An 18,182-nucleotide genomic window follows, 5' to 3' on the forward strand; every position below is an offset into this window, starting at 1 on the left:
TTCAAGGATCTGGCGTTGCCATAGCAGTGCTGTGGGCCACCCCTGCGGCTTGGATTCACTCCCTGCCCTGGAACTTCCATAGGCCGTGGGTGCAGCCGTAAAAATTTAAAAAAAAAAAAATTGCTTGGAGGAAGAGCCACTGAAATGCTAGGATGGTTATCTCAGAGTAGAGGGTTAGCAGGGGATGTTATTTTATATATTTATTTATTTATATATGTCGTTTACTTATTTCTTGGCCTTGGCAGGCAGCAGCTTGATGTGGGATCTCAGTCCCCAGACAGGGATGGAAGCCGGGCCACAGCGGTGAAAGGGCCAGGTCCTAACCACTAGACCGCCAGGGAGCTCCAGAGCATGGGATTTTAATTTCCTTTAACTTGCAGGCGCCATTTGGGTTTCTAGCGAGGAGTGGTATTCCCTGCATAATCAGAAGTTATTTTTGTCATTGGCACCAAAGGACCCCCCCCCCAATCTCAGGAGGCTGGTGGTGGCTTCAGGCTGGGCCCCCACACTGTGTTTCCCCATCTGTGGCCACCCCTCAGCCTGTCCAGTTGGGCCGGGACCTGTCCCTGGGGACAGGCTGTGTGACCAGGTATAAGTGAACCCTGGCCTGCCCGAGTGGAGTGGCCAGCGGTGACCTTTGACGCTGGTCTGTGCGCTGGGCCCCGTAGGTACAGGTCAAACACTCCAAGCCTGGGGTTTGCCTGGAGGGCCAGTGCTGGCCTGAGGCCGTGGGACCGCATCCCGCCTGCACGTCCCGCCCTCCCTGGGCTCCGGGCCCCAGCCTGGACGCCCAGTTCTGATTAGATGCTCAGGCCACGCTGTCCCTCTCACCGCCTTCCTTGGACCAGCAGGTTCGGAGGAGAACGTGCAGAGGGACAGACATTCAAAGGGAAAAAAAGGTCAGAAGACATAGCAAACCAGTCCTGTCGCACAGAGACGTGGGCTTGAGTCCCCGCCCTGGCACTTCCAGGCTGTGTGATCTTGACAAGTTGCAGAGCGTCTCTGAGCCCCGGGTTCCCCACCTGCAGCGCCGGGTGCTCCTGCCTCTTGGGCCAGTTGGTGTGCGGAGCCCGCGGCCAGGCGACGAGGGGGAGCAGGAGTGTTTCTGGGCGGGCGCTGCGGGTGGACGCCTGCCCAAGGCCTTCCTCCGAAGCCCCAGGCCGGCCGAGGTACCTGTCACCCTCCCTCGGTGCTGGCGGTCCCACCCCCTCCACAGGCTCCGCCGGGGCGCTGGCCTCCCAGCCCCAGGGCAGGGGTGTCTGACACGGTGGAGAATTTCCTGGCAGGGATTTTCGGACCCAAACTCAGGCCCCCTCGTTAACCATGCAGATCACGAAGCAGGCTCTTCATTCCACGTTTTGGGGAGAAGACGTGACGGTTTAGGGCCTGCCTGTGGCTTTGAATCCCATACGCACATCTGTGGACTGAGGAGCCCCAAGGCATTTTCGCCTGGACTGTGGAGCAGAGCTGACGTTTCCCTGTGGGTTCTCCAGGCTCGGGCACGGTCGCCGCTTTGACTTGGGGGTCAGCGTCTCGGTGCATCTGGGAGGCTGGGAGTGTGGGGGCCACGAGGCCAGGCTCTGGGGGAGGGCGAGCCCAAGGAAGGGCCGCCAGGTGACAGGGAAGATGCAGAGCCTGAACTCCGGGTCAGGCACAGGAGGGCCCTGCCAGCCCTGGGCCCTGGGTCCTGAGGGCAGATGAAATGGGCGTCTGTGCCAAGCGCTGTGTGCCCGCAGCCCCCAGGCTACTCAGAGTCGTGAGAGCAGCTGCAGGTGGGGAGGTTTTTACCCCAAAGGGTCACCTTTGGGAAGATGCCACAGAGTCTGGTCCAGGGTGGACCTGCCTGCCCGGAGCTGGTTCCCTCCCCTCCCCGCCCCCTGCCCGCTCCCCGCCCCCTGCAGTGTCCAGGGCTGGATGATTAGGGGCCAGAGAGACCAGGGTTACAGTCCCCGCCGGGGACTTGCTGTGATTCTTGGCACCCCTGTCTGCCCCCCTGAAAATGTCGAGAGGGCACGGTTCCTTGTTGTGCAGAGTGAACAGGGTAATAGCACTGCAAGTGACAGGCCACAGCGGGCTCTAGACAGTGGACAGTGACCTCCTGGGAAACAGGATGGAAGGGGAGGTCCGGGGGGGGGGTGACCTCTCGGATGCCCGTGCCATCCTTGCTGGATTCAAAGCCAAAGAAGGGACTTGCTGATGGCACACGGAGGGGCCACTGGGCCCCCCAGCCGGGTGGGTGGTGTCCCCAGGTCAAGGCTGCAGCCTTATCTCCAGAGGCCTGGGCAGGAGGGGGGCATCTGGTGATTCTGAGCTGGCCAGTGTACACAGCGGGGCGCAGTGCCAGGTCCCCCGGCCGGCTGCTCCCCGCCCCGGTGTCCCATGGCAGACGGCCTGGAGCCCTCTCAGCTCTCACAGAGCCTCTCAGGGCAGTGGGCCGCTGGGGCTTGGGACCCTGCAGGCCTGAGTTCTGGTCCCAGCTGTGCTGTGTGCCCGATTCAGGCTCCGTGACCCGGGTCATTGGCAGAAATCGCCCAGGGCAGTGCCTGGCAGGATCTGAAAGCTGATGCTGTCACTCAGACTGTTCATTACCCCCCGCAGGGCACCCAACGATGCTTTGTCCCCAGATGCAGTCCCCATGTCCCACTAGGTGCAGGGAGCATTTACTCGGCCTCTGCTGGGTGCTGGGCCTGAGGCATCCATGGAAGACCCAGACCAGGTCACCGGTTGGTCCAGTGGTGGCCCTTGGCCCGTGGCAAGGTGACCAGGGGGGCCAGCACTGGCCTGGGAGCCAGAGACCAAGTCCTGGTCCTGGCCTGGCCTTGGACTCGCTGGCCATTTGCGGGTCCCCCTGTGCAGGGGGAGCAGCTGGCCCAGATGCCCACTAAGCCTTGACCTTCCGGAATGCGGCCCAGGAGAGCCTCAGATGCCGCTCTGGTCAGGAAGTGCTGCTCTTCCGGCGATGAAATAACAGCCTCCAGGGACGCGGGTGGCCAGGGCGCCTGCACCAGCTGCTCTGCAGATTGCCAGATGCTCAGGCTAAAGGTAGCTGGATGCCGCCGAGGCCAGCCTGAGCTCCCGGGGGCTGCTCGCCCAGCTTGTGCCTCTGAAGGAGCCCCCGTCCCGCTCCAGCACTCACCATGCCTGCCAAGCCCCTGTAAGTGCCAGCCTCAAAAGCCCCGCCCGGGGTGGCGTCCCTGTCACTCTGTCGATGGAAGACAGGCTGGGGTGGGGGCCGCGGGGAGCCTCCAGCTCTTTCTTCCCACAGAGATGGGGGGGGGTGTTGGTCTCTGGGGGCCGCCGTGACAGGTGCCGCAGACATGGACTCTCTCCGGAGGCCAAAGGTCTGAAGTCGAGGTGCCACCAGGCTGGGTTCCTTGCCGGGGCTGTGGGGACGGCGCTCTCCCCTGTGTGTCCTTCCCTCTGTGCACCCTGTGCCCTAATGTCCCCGTTGCAAGGACAGTCACAGGGACGCAGACGCAGCCTCACAGCCTCGCTCCATCACCTCTCTCCAGGTCAGGTCACACTTGGAGGTGCTCCATCATACGAATGTGGGGGGACATCTCAGTCCATCACAGATGGGTTCTTTCTGTGGCCTCGTAGGGCCCCCTTTTCCGGCTCATATACCCTAAGACGGAGGGAGACATGGCTGGCTCGGTGGTTTTCCTTTTCCTGCCGCCCCCCAAGCTCCCAAGCCCCCAGCCCCTAAGCCTCCGGCCCCGAGTAAGAGGCTCATTTCAGGCTCGATGGGGCTGCGGGTGACACTGTGGCTGTCACTCTGTGGGCGGAGCCCATTCTGTGGCCCCCCCCGCCTCAGGACAGGGAGCATCTTGGGACTTCAGGGACTTGGCCCCACTCCGCAGGGCACCCAGGGGTCTGAGCTGAGCTGGCTGGAGTCTCACGCAGCTAGAAATCCCTCTGATGCGTCGGCCTCTCTCAGTGGGGAGAGTTTAACCTCATGCAAGTCTCGCCATCTCTGCTCATGGGGCATCTTGGGGTCCTGTGGGCAGGGGGACCTGGATTTAACACCCAAACAGGAGATCCCGTCCTGGCACAGTGGTTAACGAATCCGACTAGGAACCATGAGATTGTGGGTTTGATCCCTGGCCTCGCTCAGTGGGTTAAGGATCCAGCGTTGCCTGAACTGTGGTGTAGGTCACAGATGCGGCTCGGATCCCGCGTTGCTGTGGATCTGGTGTAGGCCGGCAGCTGCAGCTCCGATTGGACCCCTAGCCTGGGAACCTCCATATGCCTCGGGAGCAGCCCTAGAAAAGACAAAAAGAAAACAAACCCCAAACTGAGGCTCCCAGGTGGGTGGGGTCATTTGCTCCCTGTCCAGCACGGATCTTTAGGAGACCCGGCCAGCAGGCAGGAACCTCCAGCCCCGAGCACCACCTGTCACCATCTCAGAGAGAGACCTGACTTGTTCAAGGTCACACAGCCAGTGGCCCAGGGGGACGATGGGCAGTTTCCATCAGACTGCCGTGCCTTGGTTTCCACACCTGTAAAACAGGTGCATGTTCCTACCAGGCCACCGTGGGGTGGGAGGCGCTCAGCACACGGGGATGGAGACAGAGGAGGTGCGGGGTGGGGCCTTGAGGGATGAACTGGGTTTTCTCAGGTGGAGGTGGCAGATACCCGGGGGGACAGTGGGAGCCAAGGCTGGTGCTGGGACCCCTGAGGATGGCTTCAGGAGAGCCTGGGATCCTGGGAACAGTGGGAGATAAGTCGGGGAACCGCGTGGGCGCTGGGGTGGAGGCTTGGTGGTGGCTCTGGGGGCTGAGATGTGTTCTGCGGGCCCAAGGGAACCACGGAAGGTTATTGAGCAGGGCAGGGGCCTGCGTGTGCTTATGCGCAAGGCCCCTCCCTGATCTGCCACTTGGAAAGCTGTTTGGGGGCTCCATTGCCCTGACTGTCCCCTTGGTGTGAACGCCATGGCGCTCAAAAGGACACTGTCCCACTGGGTCAAAATGGAGAACTTCCCTGCCACTTGAGGCAGTAGCGGATGACTCAGCTTAGACGTTGGGCTCTGTGGGGGAGGGGGCTGCGCCCTCCTGTCCAGTAGGACGGGGCCTCCCTAGGACTGTGGCACACGAACGATGCCCAGCAGCCTCTCCTGCTCAGGGTTTCAGGAGGCCTTGGACCTAAGTGTAGCTGTGTGTACCCATGTTTCCCAAGACTTACTGGCCATCAGGTCAGTGTCCTTGGACCCTGGGAACCCTGGGTGAGCTTCTGCTCTGTGCCTGGCTTGGTGTCTGCTCCCTGCCTGCACTGTCTGAGCCCCACTCATCACAGAGCATGGTGCAGCTATGCCCACCCTGTATAGATTACAGGCGTGGCCCAGGGTGAATGGCCACCCAGAGCCCTTGGCCCAGAGCTGCCTGAGCTGGCCTCCTGTTGCCCTCACTGTGGACTGAGCAAGCCTCCAGGGAATCCACAGTGGCTCTTCTTCCTGGTCACTGTGGGGTTATCATGTCTGGCTGTAGGGGTCCCTGCATGAAGCTGGATTTCACCTGAGCTCTGCCCTTGGTCACGGGGGCCGGGGACAGCTGCCCTGCGGTCTAACCTGGCATCTCTCCCCAGAGCGAGCTGCTGGGCCCCAGGCGCCTGGGGGATTTAGGTGAGATATCCGCGTGGGAACTGGCTAGAATGACCCTGGTTGAATTTGGAGCAGGCAGGGCCAGTTTCTGGAACCAGACCCAGAAAAATAAAACTCCTCCCAGTGCGAAGAGATCTCAGAGCTGCTGGGTCATGCCTGCAGGGAGCAAAGAGATCCCAGCACCAGAGAAACTGGCTTGAAGAGCTAGGGGAGGTGGGTGGAGCCCAGTTGCGGCTGCTGGTGGGTGGAGCCTTCATGGGCGGAGCCAGCTGTGGGTGGGCTTCATTTGGTGGAGCCTCGGTGGGTGGGGCTTCGGTGGGTGGGGCTTGGGTGGGTGGGGCTTCAGTGGGGACAGCTTTGGTGGGCGCACCTGCTGCGGGGGGCGGGGAGCTTCGGCTGCCTTGCGGGGAGTGCAGAGTAGCAGGAGGGAGACAGACGTGGGGTTGAATAGTAGCTCTGCCCCTCCTGGCTGTGTGGCTTTGGGCTGGTTAGTTGACCCCGCTGAGCTCAGTTTCTAACTCTGCCAAATGGGCATGAAAACATCACCTCCCGGGGTGGCTGTGAGAACTCCAAGCAAGGTCACCCCCAAGTTTCAGGCTCTTCCTGTACTGGATCAAAGTGGTAGGCGCCTCCTCGTGGGACTTTGGCTGTGGGGACAGTGAGTTTACAGTCCGTGGAGCAAACCTCAGGCAGGGCGGGTGCAGAGGTGGGAGGGAGGCCCCGTACAGACGTGGGAGGGACCGCCTGGGTGGGGTTGGGGTGGCATTCGGATTTCCTCTGCCCGTGTAACCCCCACCCCCGATCTTCACGGCCTCGAACAATCGTTCCGTCCCCTCACTGGTTCGGAGGGTCAGAGACTCAGAACGGGCACAGCGGGGACCTTTTCTCTCTTTTCCACAGCGTCTGTGGTTTCAGCTGGGAGGACTGAAAGGCTGGGGTGACTCAAGGCCCGGGGACTGGAATCTCTGGAGGAGCCCTGGCTGGAGGATGTATCAGGGCTTCCTCGCAGAATTGGCGGCTGGGTTCCCCGCATTAGTGCCCTGCGAGGGCCGGGCAGAGTCTGTGGCGTTGGGATTTGAATCAGAAGCCGTGTGGTGCTGTTTCCACCATATTCTGGGGGTTGGGCAGTGGCAGAGGTGCACGCAGGTTCGGGGGAAGGACTCAGACCCCCCCGCTTAGGGAGAGCAATGTCAAAGCCGTATTGGAGCGGAGCCTGTGGGGGGCTGGGCTTCGGCCGTCTTTGAAAGTACAGTTGGCCCCATAATCAGCTCCCTCTGCAGACACTGGTGCTGAAGCCCTGAGCCCACTTCTTAGACCCCAGGCAGAGCAGAGCTGATCGCTGGCCCCGGTGAGCTGCAGTCTGGCCACGGGGCAGGTCCAGGACTCAGATGAGACGCTTGGCTCCTTTGAAGAACCAGAGACCACACTTGCTGGGAATTGGAAGAGGGCGAACAGCTTCATGCGTAGATAACATCCTGGTGGGGTCCCCGCTGTTTGCTCGTAATTACTGTAACAGGCATGTGGGTGGGTCCCAGGATGAACGGCCCCGTGCCTGGGGTCCAGGTGTCGGTGTGAGGGGCTTCCTGCATGGGGCTTCTATGTCCACCCCCATCTCTGCACCCTTGAGCGTGAGCTCATCGGGGTGGCAGCTATGTCTGCCTCGCCCTTGGCCTCATGCCAGCCCGACCTTGGCCAGGAGCGGGTGCCACGGCATCTTCACTGGACGGAGAGCCGATGAATGATGTGCTTGAGGAGACAGACAGGCCTGGCTGTGCGGGAACAGCCCTCGGCCCTCGCGGCTGGCTTGCTGGGCCAGGCCACCGATGGCCTTGGCGAGAGGGGGCCAGCTCAGAGAGCCCCTTCTGGCTCCTGTGATAATCAGCAGTCAGCCCTTAGGTAGGTTAGGTGGGAGTGCGCCCCTGCGATTTGACTTGAGTGTCCAACACACAAGGCTTGGGAGGCAGCTGGAGAGGCCGGGCCCATTCCCGAACCAGGCACGGCCTGTAGAGTGTCCTGTGGGCAGTGGAGACGGGTCCTCCTAAGGCTTTGGTGCCAGTAGCTCCATATTTAGAGAACCAGTCTAGAGAAATGCCTGTGCTAGAGGGCACGCTGGTGGCAAGGATGCTTGTGGTGCATGAGAGCCGTCCTCTCCCAGCCAAGCCCGGCTGAGTGCATCTCACGGTCTCCAGAGGTACCCGGCCCCAGAGAGACAGACTCTTCAGATCTGGCCCTTGGCCCCAGGGGGCTTCAAGCCAGGGATGCAGAGGGCCAAGGACCACCCAACACGGTCGGTGCTGAGATGGAGACGCGCACAGTGATGTGTGCTTCCGCCCTCCTGGAAGGTACCTGCCCATCTTGTGCCACCTCCTCCCGGAAGCCCTCCCTGACTGCAGAGTTCACCTCCCTGCTGCCCACAGCCCTGTGCCTCTTCCCATGGTCCTCGGTTCATTGGCACAGTTAGAAAGAAGAGCCTGAGAGGGAAGGTGAGACCTGTGCGCCCCGGGCCTGCTCTGGGCAGATTGGAGCCCCAGGAGAGGGGTGAGGCATGAACTTATAAAGCGTGTTCAGTATCAGAACAGAGTCATAAAATGTGGACGCTCCAAGCCGGCTGTTTGCAAAAGACAAACAGCTGTTTGCAGAGTGGAGGGCTGTACAGACTCGTCACGGCGGATGGGGCTCGGGTTCCAATTAGAACCCCAGGGACGCAGGGGGCTTCCCCGTCCCGGTATCAAGGTGGATTTACCTCTAGAGCAAACCCTGGAAAACGAGCCGAACGAGGGCTGTTGGTCTTTGGCCAGGCCAGGCGTGCCTGCTCGAGGCCAGTGTTAAACCAGGGACAGGAATCATTGTGAGCCTTGGAGAGAGGGAGATAAACAGTCGAAAACGTCCCCCAGGATTGGAGAAGGATGTGCGCTTTGATGCCTGGGGGGTGAGAGGAGCCACTGGGACAAAAGAGGCACCTGCCACCTGCCCCCGCTCCCTGGGCCCCTCGTGTCCCCTCTCCTGCCACCTGGCACTCTGGCGCCTGGCCAGTGTGCACACTCGTGCCCCCCACCCCCCAGATGCCCACCAGCTCCTCTGCTCCTGTTTGGTGAGTGAGCGAGCCCCTGCTTTGGGACTTGCAGACCAGCAGGTGGCCAAGGGGATGGTGGTGCCAGACACCTGAGTGGGGTCCGCAGCCGTGTCCCTGATGCAGCCGTGTGGCTTCGGGAAAGTCCCGCAGGTCTCCAAGCCTCTGTATCCTCATCCGTAAAATGGGGTGACAGGCTGTTCCCTTGGGGCGCGGTGTGGACCCAACGAGGGCTGGGGCCAGGACTGCGTCTGTTTTGGTCCTGCAGAATCCGGGCACACAGTAGGTCCTCAGGCACTTGTCGGTAAACGGATGAATGAACCGCAAAGAAGAGCTTTGTTGATCGGTGTTTGGAGTTGGCGCGCTTTGGCTTTCAGGGTGAAGCGGAGGTGACTTGCAGTGGCTTCCCACCTTTCAGGCGCCGTGAAGGTCAGGGCGGTTGCTCCGGGGCAGGAGAAGGGGCTCCCTGGATAAGGAGGATCGCACAGAGGGCGACAGCGCCATGTGCTCAAGCGGCATCGCAGGTGGCTCCCAGGCCCCATGACGGGAAAACAGGCGCCTTTGGTTGTGCGTCTTGAGTGATGTCGGGTTGGTGAATTTCTATGAACAAAGTGGGGAATTGCCCTGGGCTGGTCTGTGCCAGCAGAGCGAAGGGGAGAGCAGACAGTTTGGTGGGTGAACCGGCTGGAAGGGGGCTCCCCCAGCTCCCTGGGGGGTCTTGGGCCCAATTATCAGAGTAAAGAAACCCATGAGCCACCTGACGCTCTCGCCCCATGTCCTGGGGGTCGACCTGGATGGACGGGAGCTGAGAGTTTGACCTCGACATTGGCAGTGGCCCTTGTGGGGTTCAGCCGCCATGCCTGCTCCCCAAGCTGAGGGCCAGCAAGGCCCCGTGCTGGGTCTGGGTGGGTCCCGCTGTGAGCATAGGACTGGTGGGCAGAAGCCCCCGCCAGCCCCAGGGTGGCCATCAGCCGTTCTGTGGAGGGCGTGCCTTTGTCACCAGTGCCCTTCAGGTGCCCGGCTGGTCGCTGGCTTCACACGTGTTTTCATCGGATTCGCACAAGGGTCTCGTGTTTGGGAATCGTTGTCCCGACTTTATAGAAGGGGAAACTGAGGCCCCGTGAGGTGGCCTAGCCAGGGGGGCACACAGCTGGGGTCAGTGCAGGCTGTCCCCTTCCTGCTCGCCCACCCAGCCACCCTACCACCTTGGGCCAAAGCCAGAAGGCCAAACTGATGAAGCTGGAGCGTGAGCGGAGGTGTGGCCCCAGGAGCTCACAGTCCCCTCCCCCGCCACCGTCCCGGTTCGCCTGGAGACCCAGGAGGACCAAGTTGGCAGCCGCTGGTCACCGACACCTGTCAGCATTACACGCCAGGCTTCCTCCTCTTCTCTGGATTCTAAACGAGGCCCCAGGGACCGGGCTGCACAGTATAGGCATGAGCTCAGAGGCTTCTGGGGGCTGAGTCAGCTCCCAAGGTCACGCAGCTGTCCCGGCTCGGTGGGTTCCAACCCAGCCTCGCTGACTGTTGTCCTGGCTCCTCCAGGCCCTGTTCCTGGTGGCAGACAAGGATTGTTCCCAGAGGGGTGAGAGGGGAGGAGTCACAGCCACTGCCAAGTCAGATCCGAGGATGCCACGGTACACCTGGGATCTGTGGGTTTTTTTTTTTTTTTTCGTCTTTTTGCCTTTTCTAGGGCTGCTCCCGTGGCATATGGAGGTTCCCAGGCTAGGGGTCTAATCGGAGCCATCGCCGCTGATCTACACCACAGCCACAGGCCACCCAGGATCTGAGCCGCGTCTGCAACCTACATCACAGCTCACGGCAACGCCGGATCCTTAACCCACTGAGCGAGGCCAGGGATCAAACCTGCAACCTCATGGTTCCCAGTCGGATTCATTAACCACTGCGCCACGCCGGGACCTCCGGATCTGTGTTGATAGTACCAGGAATGTTCTTTTATTCCCAGCACGGCTCCCCCTGCTGCGACTTCACGGTCACGGCCCCGCGTGGTTGATCCTTTCGCCTTGACTTTGTGTTCTGTTATTATCGCCGTCAGGGACTTGTTAAACCAAATGTTAGAGCCGTTCCTGAAACTGAAGAGAAATGAGCCTGCTGTGTTCAGGGTTGGGTTGGAGTAGTTTGCTCTGTTCCTCTCTTTTACGTTTTGTAATAGACTTTATTTCTTAGAGCAGTTTTCAGTTCATAGAAAAATTGAGCATGCGCAGGGAGCTCCCCGAAACACCCCACCCCAACCCCCAGCTCCGTCGTCACTGTGCGTGTTCCAACGGTGTAGGGGTGTGTCTGTCACATTAGTTGCGATTGAGGAACCTGTTTTGATATATTATGATGAAGCAAAGTCCGCAGCAGACACAGGGGGACGTCTTGGTGCGGTGTGTTTTCTGGGTGTGGACAGATGCGTATTCACCATTATTCGCCATCACGGTGTCACACGGACTTGTTTAACTGCCCTAAGACGCCCCCGACTCCAGCTCTTCATCCCTCTTCCGACCCGCACCGACTTCTCATCTTTTACTGTCCCCGTGGTGTTGCCTTTCCTCTAATGCCACAGACGTGCAATCACACAACGGGTAGCCTTTTCAGACTGGCTTCTCTCACTTAGGAACATGCAGCTGAGGTCGCTCCGGGTATTTTCCTGGCTCCAGAGCTCGTCTCTTGATAGTTCTCTCCTGTGGCGTGAGCTCTGGCCAGAGCCGCCCCAGCCCTGTTTGGGGCCCCTTCCCCTCTTGTCCTGCCAGTGCCAGGGTCCCTCTTGCTGTGGCTGCCCTACCAGCTGGGCTGTGTCTCCCGGCCTCTGTCCACTCGCTGAACAGAGGCGGCAGCAGCGACCATGGCACTTACTCTGCCAGCTGCTATGAGGACCAGTTCCCTTTCCAAAGCATGTGTGTGTTTGTGTGTGTGTGTGTGTGTGTGTGCGCGCGCGCTCACGCGTGCACGTGCAGTCAGCCTGCAGGGGAAGGCTTCTCCTCCTAATCGGGCAGCTGCGGGAGGTGTGAGGAATGAGTCCCTCTTGAGGGGTAAAAGGCCCGCACCTCAAATCCATAGGCTCAGATCTCGCGCCGTGATCCCAGGTCCAAGCGGGCAGATGTGGGCTGGAGGGAACACCTGTGCAGGTGGTACCTACGCGGACCGGCAACCGTCCTCACTGTGCAGTGTCTGCCTCCCACCACCAGAGGGCAGCAGCCGCTCTCACCCTGCCTCCTGGAGGTGGCGCAGGTTTGAGAGGATGCCCCAGGGGGCCGGAGGTGATGCTCCCACAGAAACCCTTCCTCTTACAAGCAGCTTTCCCCCAAACCAAATAGATTTCCAATCACCAGGAGAGTGGTCCTATCAGGCTGCGTGTTCCTGAAAATGACAGTGGCTCTTGTCTGTTGACCACTTATGGTTTGCTGGCCCCTGGGCTGCTTGCGAGGCAAACATTTCTGCCCCTGTCCTCGCATCCCCTGGGCCAGGTGATGTGAGCCGAGGGTGGGTGGCGGATGGACAGACGGCCAGACAGCTGTGGGTTCCAGATCAGTGCATGTAGGAGGCGCAGCTGGGCTGCACCTGGCCCTCTGCCCCCAGGGCTCTGACGCTGATCCCCGGCGTGGGTGGTTTGCTGTTTCCCTCTTCCTAGGTTTGAGCCAGATCCCAGTGGTGTAGGACCTTGCCTGTCAAGTCGTGGGGACGTGAGGCGCAATGTCCTTGGCGTGCCCGATGGCTGAGAAGATAACAGTGCTGGAAATCTCTGTACCCCACCCCCCACCCCCGGAAATCTCGATGGAGCCTCAGATGTGGACAGGGTGGCTCAGGAGCCTGCCAGCCCCGTGAACCCTGGGTGGTCCCAGGCCGCGCACAGCCGTGGGCTGGCTCTGGCTGCGGTTTCCAACCTCGAGGCCGTGGCTCTTTTCTTCGCATGGGGGCGGGGGTTCTTCGGTTCCAGCCCAGGACACATCCTCACTCGTTGCCCCTCCCACCAACTTTATTAGGTACCAGAGGAGGTGGTTTCTGCGACTATTGAAGGGAAAAAAGAGCTCAGGTCAAGCCTACTGTTGACACTGAAGCCAGAGGGGAAATGTCACCTGTCACCACAGCTCCCAGGATGGCATCCCTTGCCCTGCTGCCCTCGCTGGGCTCAGCACTGTCCAGGTGGCTCTTTGGTTTCTTGATGCCTCTGGAAACGCAAGGCAGGCCTTGGCACGGGGCCTAGGGTGCCCAGGGCGATGCAGAATTACCTTTTATGCCAGTTGTCTCCTTTCCTGCCCCTCCTTCTCCAGGCAGTGTGCCTCTTGTCCCCAACAGCTGGCACCTGCTACCCTTGGGATCTTTGGCGCCTCCTCTCCACAGCCCTCACCTCCCCAGCGTGGCCCAGGCCTCCTCTGTGCCGCCCACAGTCCAACTGCCACCGTGGGCATGTCTGCCAAGGGGCACCCTGCTCTGCGGACCAGAGGCTGCCAGACTGGGGGCTGCCCGGCCGGGGGCCTGGAGCCTGGGGGCCTGGAGCCTGGGGGCCTGGGGGCCTGGGGGGCAGGCTAGAGCCTGGATGGAGAAAGGTGCTGTCTGAATCCACCTCTGCTGTTTTTATAAGAATGAGGAGACCTTCCAGGCCTGACACTCCATCAATGCTGGTGTTAAAGCCACTGTGTCAACGTGTGTGTGTGCGTATTTGTGTCTGTGTGTGTTTGTGTGTCTGTGTGTATGTGTCTGTATTTATATCTATGTGTCTGTCTCTGTGTCTGTCTGTATGTGTGTTTGTGTGTCTATGTATCTGTGTCTGTGTATGACTATCTGTATGTATGTGTATCTCTATTTGTGTATCTCTGTGTATGTGTGTGTCTGTGTCTCTGTGTATGGTGTGGATGTGTTTATGTGTCTCTGTGTGTGTGTCCATGTGTGTCTTTGTGTGTGTCTCTGTGCGTGTCTGTGTGTGTGTGAACACACTTAACACTCCAATGCAGCCTGGTGTACCCGGGGCACCCAGGCGGGGGTCTCCTGGGCTCGCAGAGCCTCCCTGGGGCCCCCGGGGCTCCAGCGGCAGCCAGGTGGGCAGCTGCCCAGCCTGCAGAGCCCCTGCCTCGGGCGCCTGCAGCTGCCTGGCTTCCGAGCCCCGGGCCTCTGTGAAACCTGGAACCCATTCAGCCCAGACCCGGGCAGCCCTGAAGAGGAGGCCCGAGTTCTGCTCTGGGGCGACCCTCGCCCGGGGGGTAGGAGCGGGATCAGTGCCCCGGCCTCTTCCTTCTGCGTGACGCCCTGGAGGGTCTCTGGGGGGGACCAGCTCATTGCTGTCTTCTGCCGCCTCGCCCTCCGGCCCCGCTCCCTCCTGCCGCCTGGGTCGCCCGAGTACGCCCCCTGCGCCCTGTCCTTGCCCCTGCCGCAGGGCGGGGGCCCCAGACCACGTCAGGAGGTGGCATTAGATGAAGTGGATCCAGGCAGAGACCCTCCCTCCGAAAGCAAGGCTGTCGGCTCCGAGCTGGCTGAGCAGGGGGTCGGCCTCTGTCATTGCGCTCGGCAGGGACCCAGAGGCGGGCAGAGGAGGGGCAAGCGTCCCAGGGGAGAAAGGGGGGCTCAGGGTGCCTGACGGGGGCTGGGGAGTGGCCAGAAGGGGGCGGCCCGGGTGACCTTCTTGGGCAGCTCTGCTTCCTCCTCGTGCTTCAAGTGACTCGACTGGGGGGAGCTGGTCCCCAGCCCCGGGCGTCCCCCGACCACAGCTCTGTCACCTGGCTGTCACCACCATTGGGCTGGAGCCCCCCCAGGGCAGACCAGCGGTGCCCTCCAGCGTCCTGCAGCGCCCTCTGTAGGGCTCTTGGAGGAGGCGGGTGACGAGCGCCTGGCCCTGGCCAGACCCCAGGAGCCCCACAGTCGGGCCCTTTGACTCACCCTGAGCCATCCCTGCAGATGGCACCTCCTGAGCCCTCCTAGGTCATGGCGGCTTTAAGGGGGACAGTGATAAATATTCAGGTCCATGTCCCCAGGGTACAGAGGGGACCAGAGCGAGCTCACAGTGGATGCGGTTATTGTACTTGCAGAAGAGAGGCCCTGGGTTCAGCTGCAGCTCACCAGGGGTGCCTGGCCTCTGAGGCCTTCGAGGGCCAAGGTCGTGCCAGGTCAAGGCAGCAGGGGGCCGGCTGTCCTTTGGGAGGTGTGCACGCGGTGGGGGCGACAGGACTGCTGTCGGGGTCTCACATCACCCAACCACCATGGGGCCCCCCCATGCCCTCTGGGTTGTGCCCGGTGTGGGGGGTGGCCCCGAGTCCTGGCACCGCCGCCGCTGCTGTGCTCAGCTGTGCCTGGCGCATCCCCCCTTTAACGTGGCTCCTTCCTCCCCACAGTGTCGGAGCCGCAGGCCGCTCCCGGCGCCCTGGAGAAGCCGCCCGGCTCGGCGATCCTGTGTAACACCTGCGGGGGCGTGTGCAGGGGGGAGGTGCTGCGGGTGCAGAGCAAGTACTTCCACATCCAGTGCTTCGTCTGCAAAGGTGAGCACCCCGGCCCGCTTCGGGGGGGCCGGCCCCACGGGGGGGTGGGGGGCAGGGGGAGGGCAGGGCCTGCCTCGGGGCTGCGCTTCTGGGCCCTCCAGTGTCTCCGGCAGCCCCTTAGATCTGGGGCATTGGAAAAACTGATCCCGAACCTTCCTACCACAGCGGGATCGTTTCAGTGTGGCCCGTGTCCCTTAGGCGGGTGACCAGGGCACCTGCCCAAGAGGGCGAGTCATAGGATGAAGTCCCAGCGAATGTCCCTGATGAGCTGCAGCAGCGCCCGGGCGTGTTCAGGTCCACTGGCCAGAGCCAAGTGGCCACCTGGGCCCCGTAGCCAGGCAGGAAATGGCCATTGCTGGTCTCAGTCTTTTTGGGGGTGCGGGGCACGGTGTGCCGTCGCTTGATGTGAGATCTTAGTTCCCAGACGGGGGAGCAAACCTGGGCCGCAGCAGCGAAAGCTCCAAAGTCCTAACCACTAGACCACCAGGGAGCTCCCGGCCATTGCAGGTGGTATGGCCTCGGCACACGGGGTGGTTGGACCTGAGCTGGGCCACTAACCCGGGCACCTCCCACCTCCGGGAAGGACTGAGAACCATTACCATGCACTCCAAATGACAATGGCTTTTTCTCTGATTATTTAAAAAAAAAAAACAAAACACCATAAGTAATACGCTTAACTCATACCGAAAAGGTTAGAAGTGAAACAGCTAAATCCCGTGAAATCCCTCTACTGAGCCGGCCTTTGATGGGAGCCGCCAGCCTGCCCCCGCCCCTAAACTCAGCACGTGTTCTATTGTGCGAAGTGGGGTTTCGAGTATTTGCATGTAGTTTCCTGAAAATATATGAAAAGTGGCGCCTGGGGGGAAGGAAGAGTGAGTCAAAGTTTGACAAACCCGGAGCGTTGCTGTCTTAAGGAATTCTGTTCGCCGCTCTGCCTTACGCCTGGCCTTTCTCTGGGCAGCGAGCAGTGTCTTCACAGCCCGCTTTCCCGTGGGTTTGGACCGACACCCAGAGCTTCGGGGATATTCGCGTATGAGCCCTGATGCCCAGCGTGGAGGGTGAAGGTGGGACGATTGCCGCGTGTATTGACTTGAGCAACTCGATCTTTATCAGCACTTCGTGTGTTAAACTTCCCGCGTCCCCTCAGCCCACAGAGGGTCTAAGGAGGCCCTACTGTGTGCCAGGCTGGCGTTCGGATGCGCTCAGTAGGGAGGCAGGAAACTCAGCTTTGATGAGGAGGGCAGACTCCCGGCTGGGCTGGAAAGGTTGGCTGCTGCTGGTGGAAACAGAGCTGAGAGCTGGGGAGGAGGCCCTGGGAGGGATCTGGGAGCTTCCAGAAGAGGCTGCGCCAGGGAGGTGGTGTTTCAGCTCCAACTTCAGCCGCAGAAAGAGGGGCAGCCGGGCTGCGCTCAGGGTGGGGCGGTCACAGGGTGTGAGCGCAGCCCGGGCCAGGGATGGAGGCCGAGCCTCGGGGCCACCAGGGAACCCACTGGTCCTGCCCGGGGCCACAGCTGGGGCAGCCCCCCGCCTTCTCTCCTCTGCTGAGCACTTGCCGTGTGGCCGGTGCTCTCCGAGTGTGTCTTCCAAGGTCCTCCGTCCTGGGGGGCCGTGGCCTTGTCCCCACTCAACATCGAGGAACTAGGTGATGTGGGACTCACCTGGTGTCACCTGTGGGAGCTGCTGATGTGACCTGGGGAGCCCTTGCCATGAGCCTCAGCTCTGCCCCCTGACCCAACAGCCCTGCGAGGGACGTGGGCATGTCCACTCCAGGGGCAGCGAGGCCTGGAGATGCCAGAGCGTGTCCAGGGCTTGATCCCAGGGCCCCTGAGCGAGGATCTTCCATCCCTGGTTCCGTGGAGGCACCCCCTGGGCGGGGGGAATGGGGGGAAAGCAGTAAAGCGCCCCCCTGCCCCCTGTAGCAGCTGGGGCTGTGGCCACGTTAGGTCACAGGCTCTGCATTGAGGGCCACTGGCCTGGGTGTTTCAGCTGCAGAAGGGGACACCCCAGAAATGGCCCTGATGCCCCCGGGCCCTGAGGACGTCAGAGTCCAGCCTGGAGACCTGGAGGCCCTCGGGGACTGGTCATCAGGCGAAGGCGATGAGCCCAGCCAGCCCCCTGCCTGGCCCCACGACCCTGCGGTGGAAGGGTCTAGGCCCTCATTCTGAGGCGGGGGTGGAAGTGGTGCATCCCAGCATTTCCAGAAACAGGAGCATGGCCCAGCCTTGCCCATGATGCTGTGCCCCTGCCATGGGCCTTGAGGCCACAGGACTACATCATGCCAGGGGACCTTTCCCAGGGAGGGCATGACCTGAGGCCCTGGCTGGGCCTGCCTGATGCTTTTCTCCTGCTCATCAGACCTTGCCAGGCCATTGCGGGATCTGCCTGGTTTAATTTCCTCTACTCTCCCTACAGACACGCTTGCTCCGTTAATGGTTGCAAAGCCATCAGATCGCTGCTTTTAAAAGCTGACTTTAAAAGACAAAGGGGAGGGGACCACTGTATTTAAAAGGATTGTCTGGGAGGGCAGACCTTGGGAGCTCCATAAAAGGCATCGACGTCCAAAGCCCAGTCTGTTGCCTGGTGTGACCCGGGGGTTTGGTCAGAGGCGGGGACTGCCCCAGGTGGCCCTCCCCCCAGTATCCTCCTCTGAGCTCCAGCCTCTTGAGGGGACATGGAATGGCTGCGACCTCTTCCTTGGCAGCTGGGCGGGCAGGGCTGAGCGGGCACCTGGGCCTCACCCTCCATCCCAGCGGCTGCCCGAGGCGGGCTGCCATGGTAGTGGGGTGATGGCAGGAGTCCATGGGCTCCAGGACGCTTCATGCATCTCCCCACCCACAGGCTCCCTCTGTGCCAGGTATCACATCAGCAAGCAGACACAGCAGGCCCCTGTCCTCAAGGTGACATCTCCACTTCACCTGCAGGAGAATGACAGAGAGTAGCTAAGATTTTCTGCAAGCTTTAAAAAAACCGTGTTTCTTTAAGCATGAGGATGGCACAGTCTTAGATTTATCTTTTATCTAGGCTCTCATGAAAATGCAAAGTTTGTAAA

The 18,182-nt window shown here is 61.1% G+C and overlaps 1 protein-coding gene across 50 annotated transcripts in view; it reads left to right on the forward strand.

Annotated features, from left to right (window-relative positions):
• Positions 1 to 18,182, forward strand: part of ABLIM2 (actin binding LIM protein family member 2) — a 138,108-nt gene that overhangs the window by 29,354 nt on the left and 90,572 nt on the right. For 27 of the 50 annotated variants that reach the window (XR_014812087.1, XM_084971396.1, XM_084971400.1 and 24 more), the window contains exon 2: positions 14,990 to 15,133. Coding sequence is in view for 46 of the 50 variants with exons in the window: in XM_084971396.1 (XP_084827522.1) it covers positions 14,990 to 15,133 (144 nt within the window). In the remaining 4 variants the exon portion in view is untranslated. Of the gene's footprint in view, positions 1 to 2,886; positions 3,155 to 14,989; positions 15,134 to 18,182 lie in introns of those variants that run through there. The other 23 variants (XR_014812083.1, XR_014812081.1, XR_014812082.1 and 20 more) reach the window with 1 other exon arrangement.

This window comes from Sus scrofa, chromosome 8 (genome assembly GCF_054392235.1).
Source record: "Sus scrofa isolate SSC_HxYL_T2T_F1_AM1 chromosome 8, Sscrofa_HxYL_maternal_Yorkshire_Landrace_v2.0, whole genome shotgun sequence".
Lineage (NCBI taxonomy): Eukaryota > Metazoa > Chordata > Mammalia > Artiodactyla > Suidae > Sus > Sus scrofa.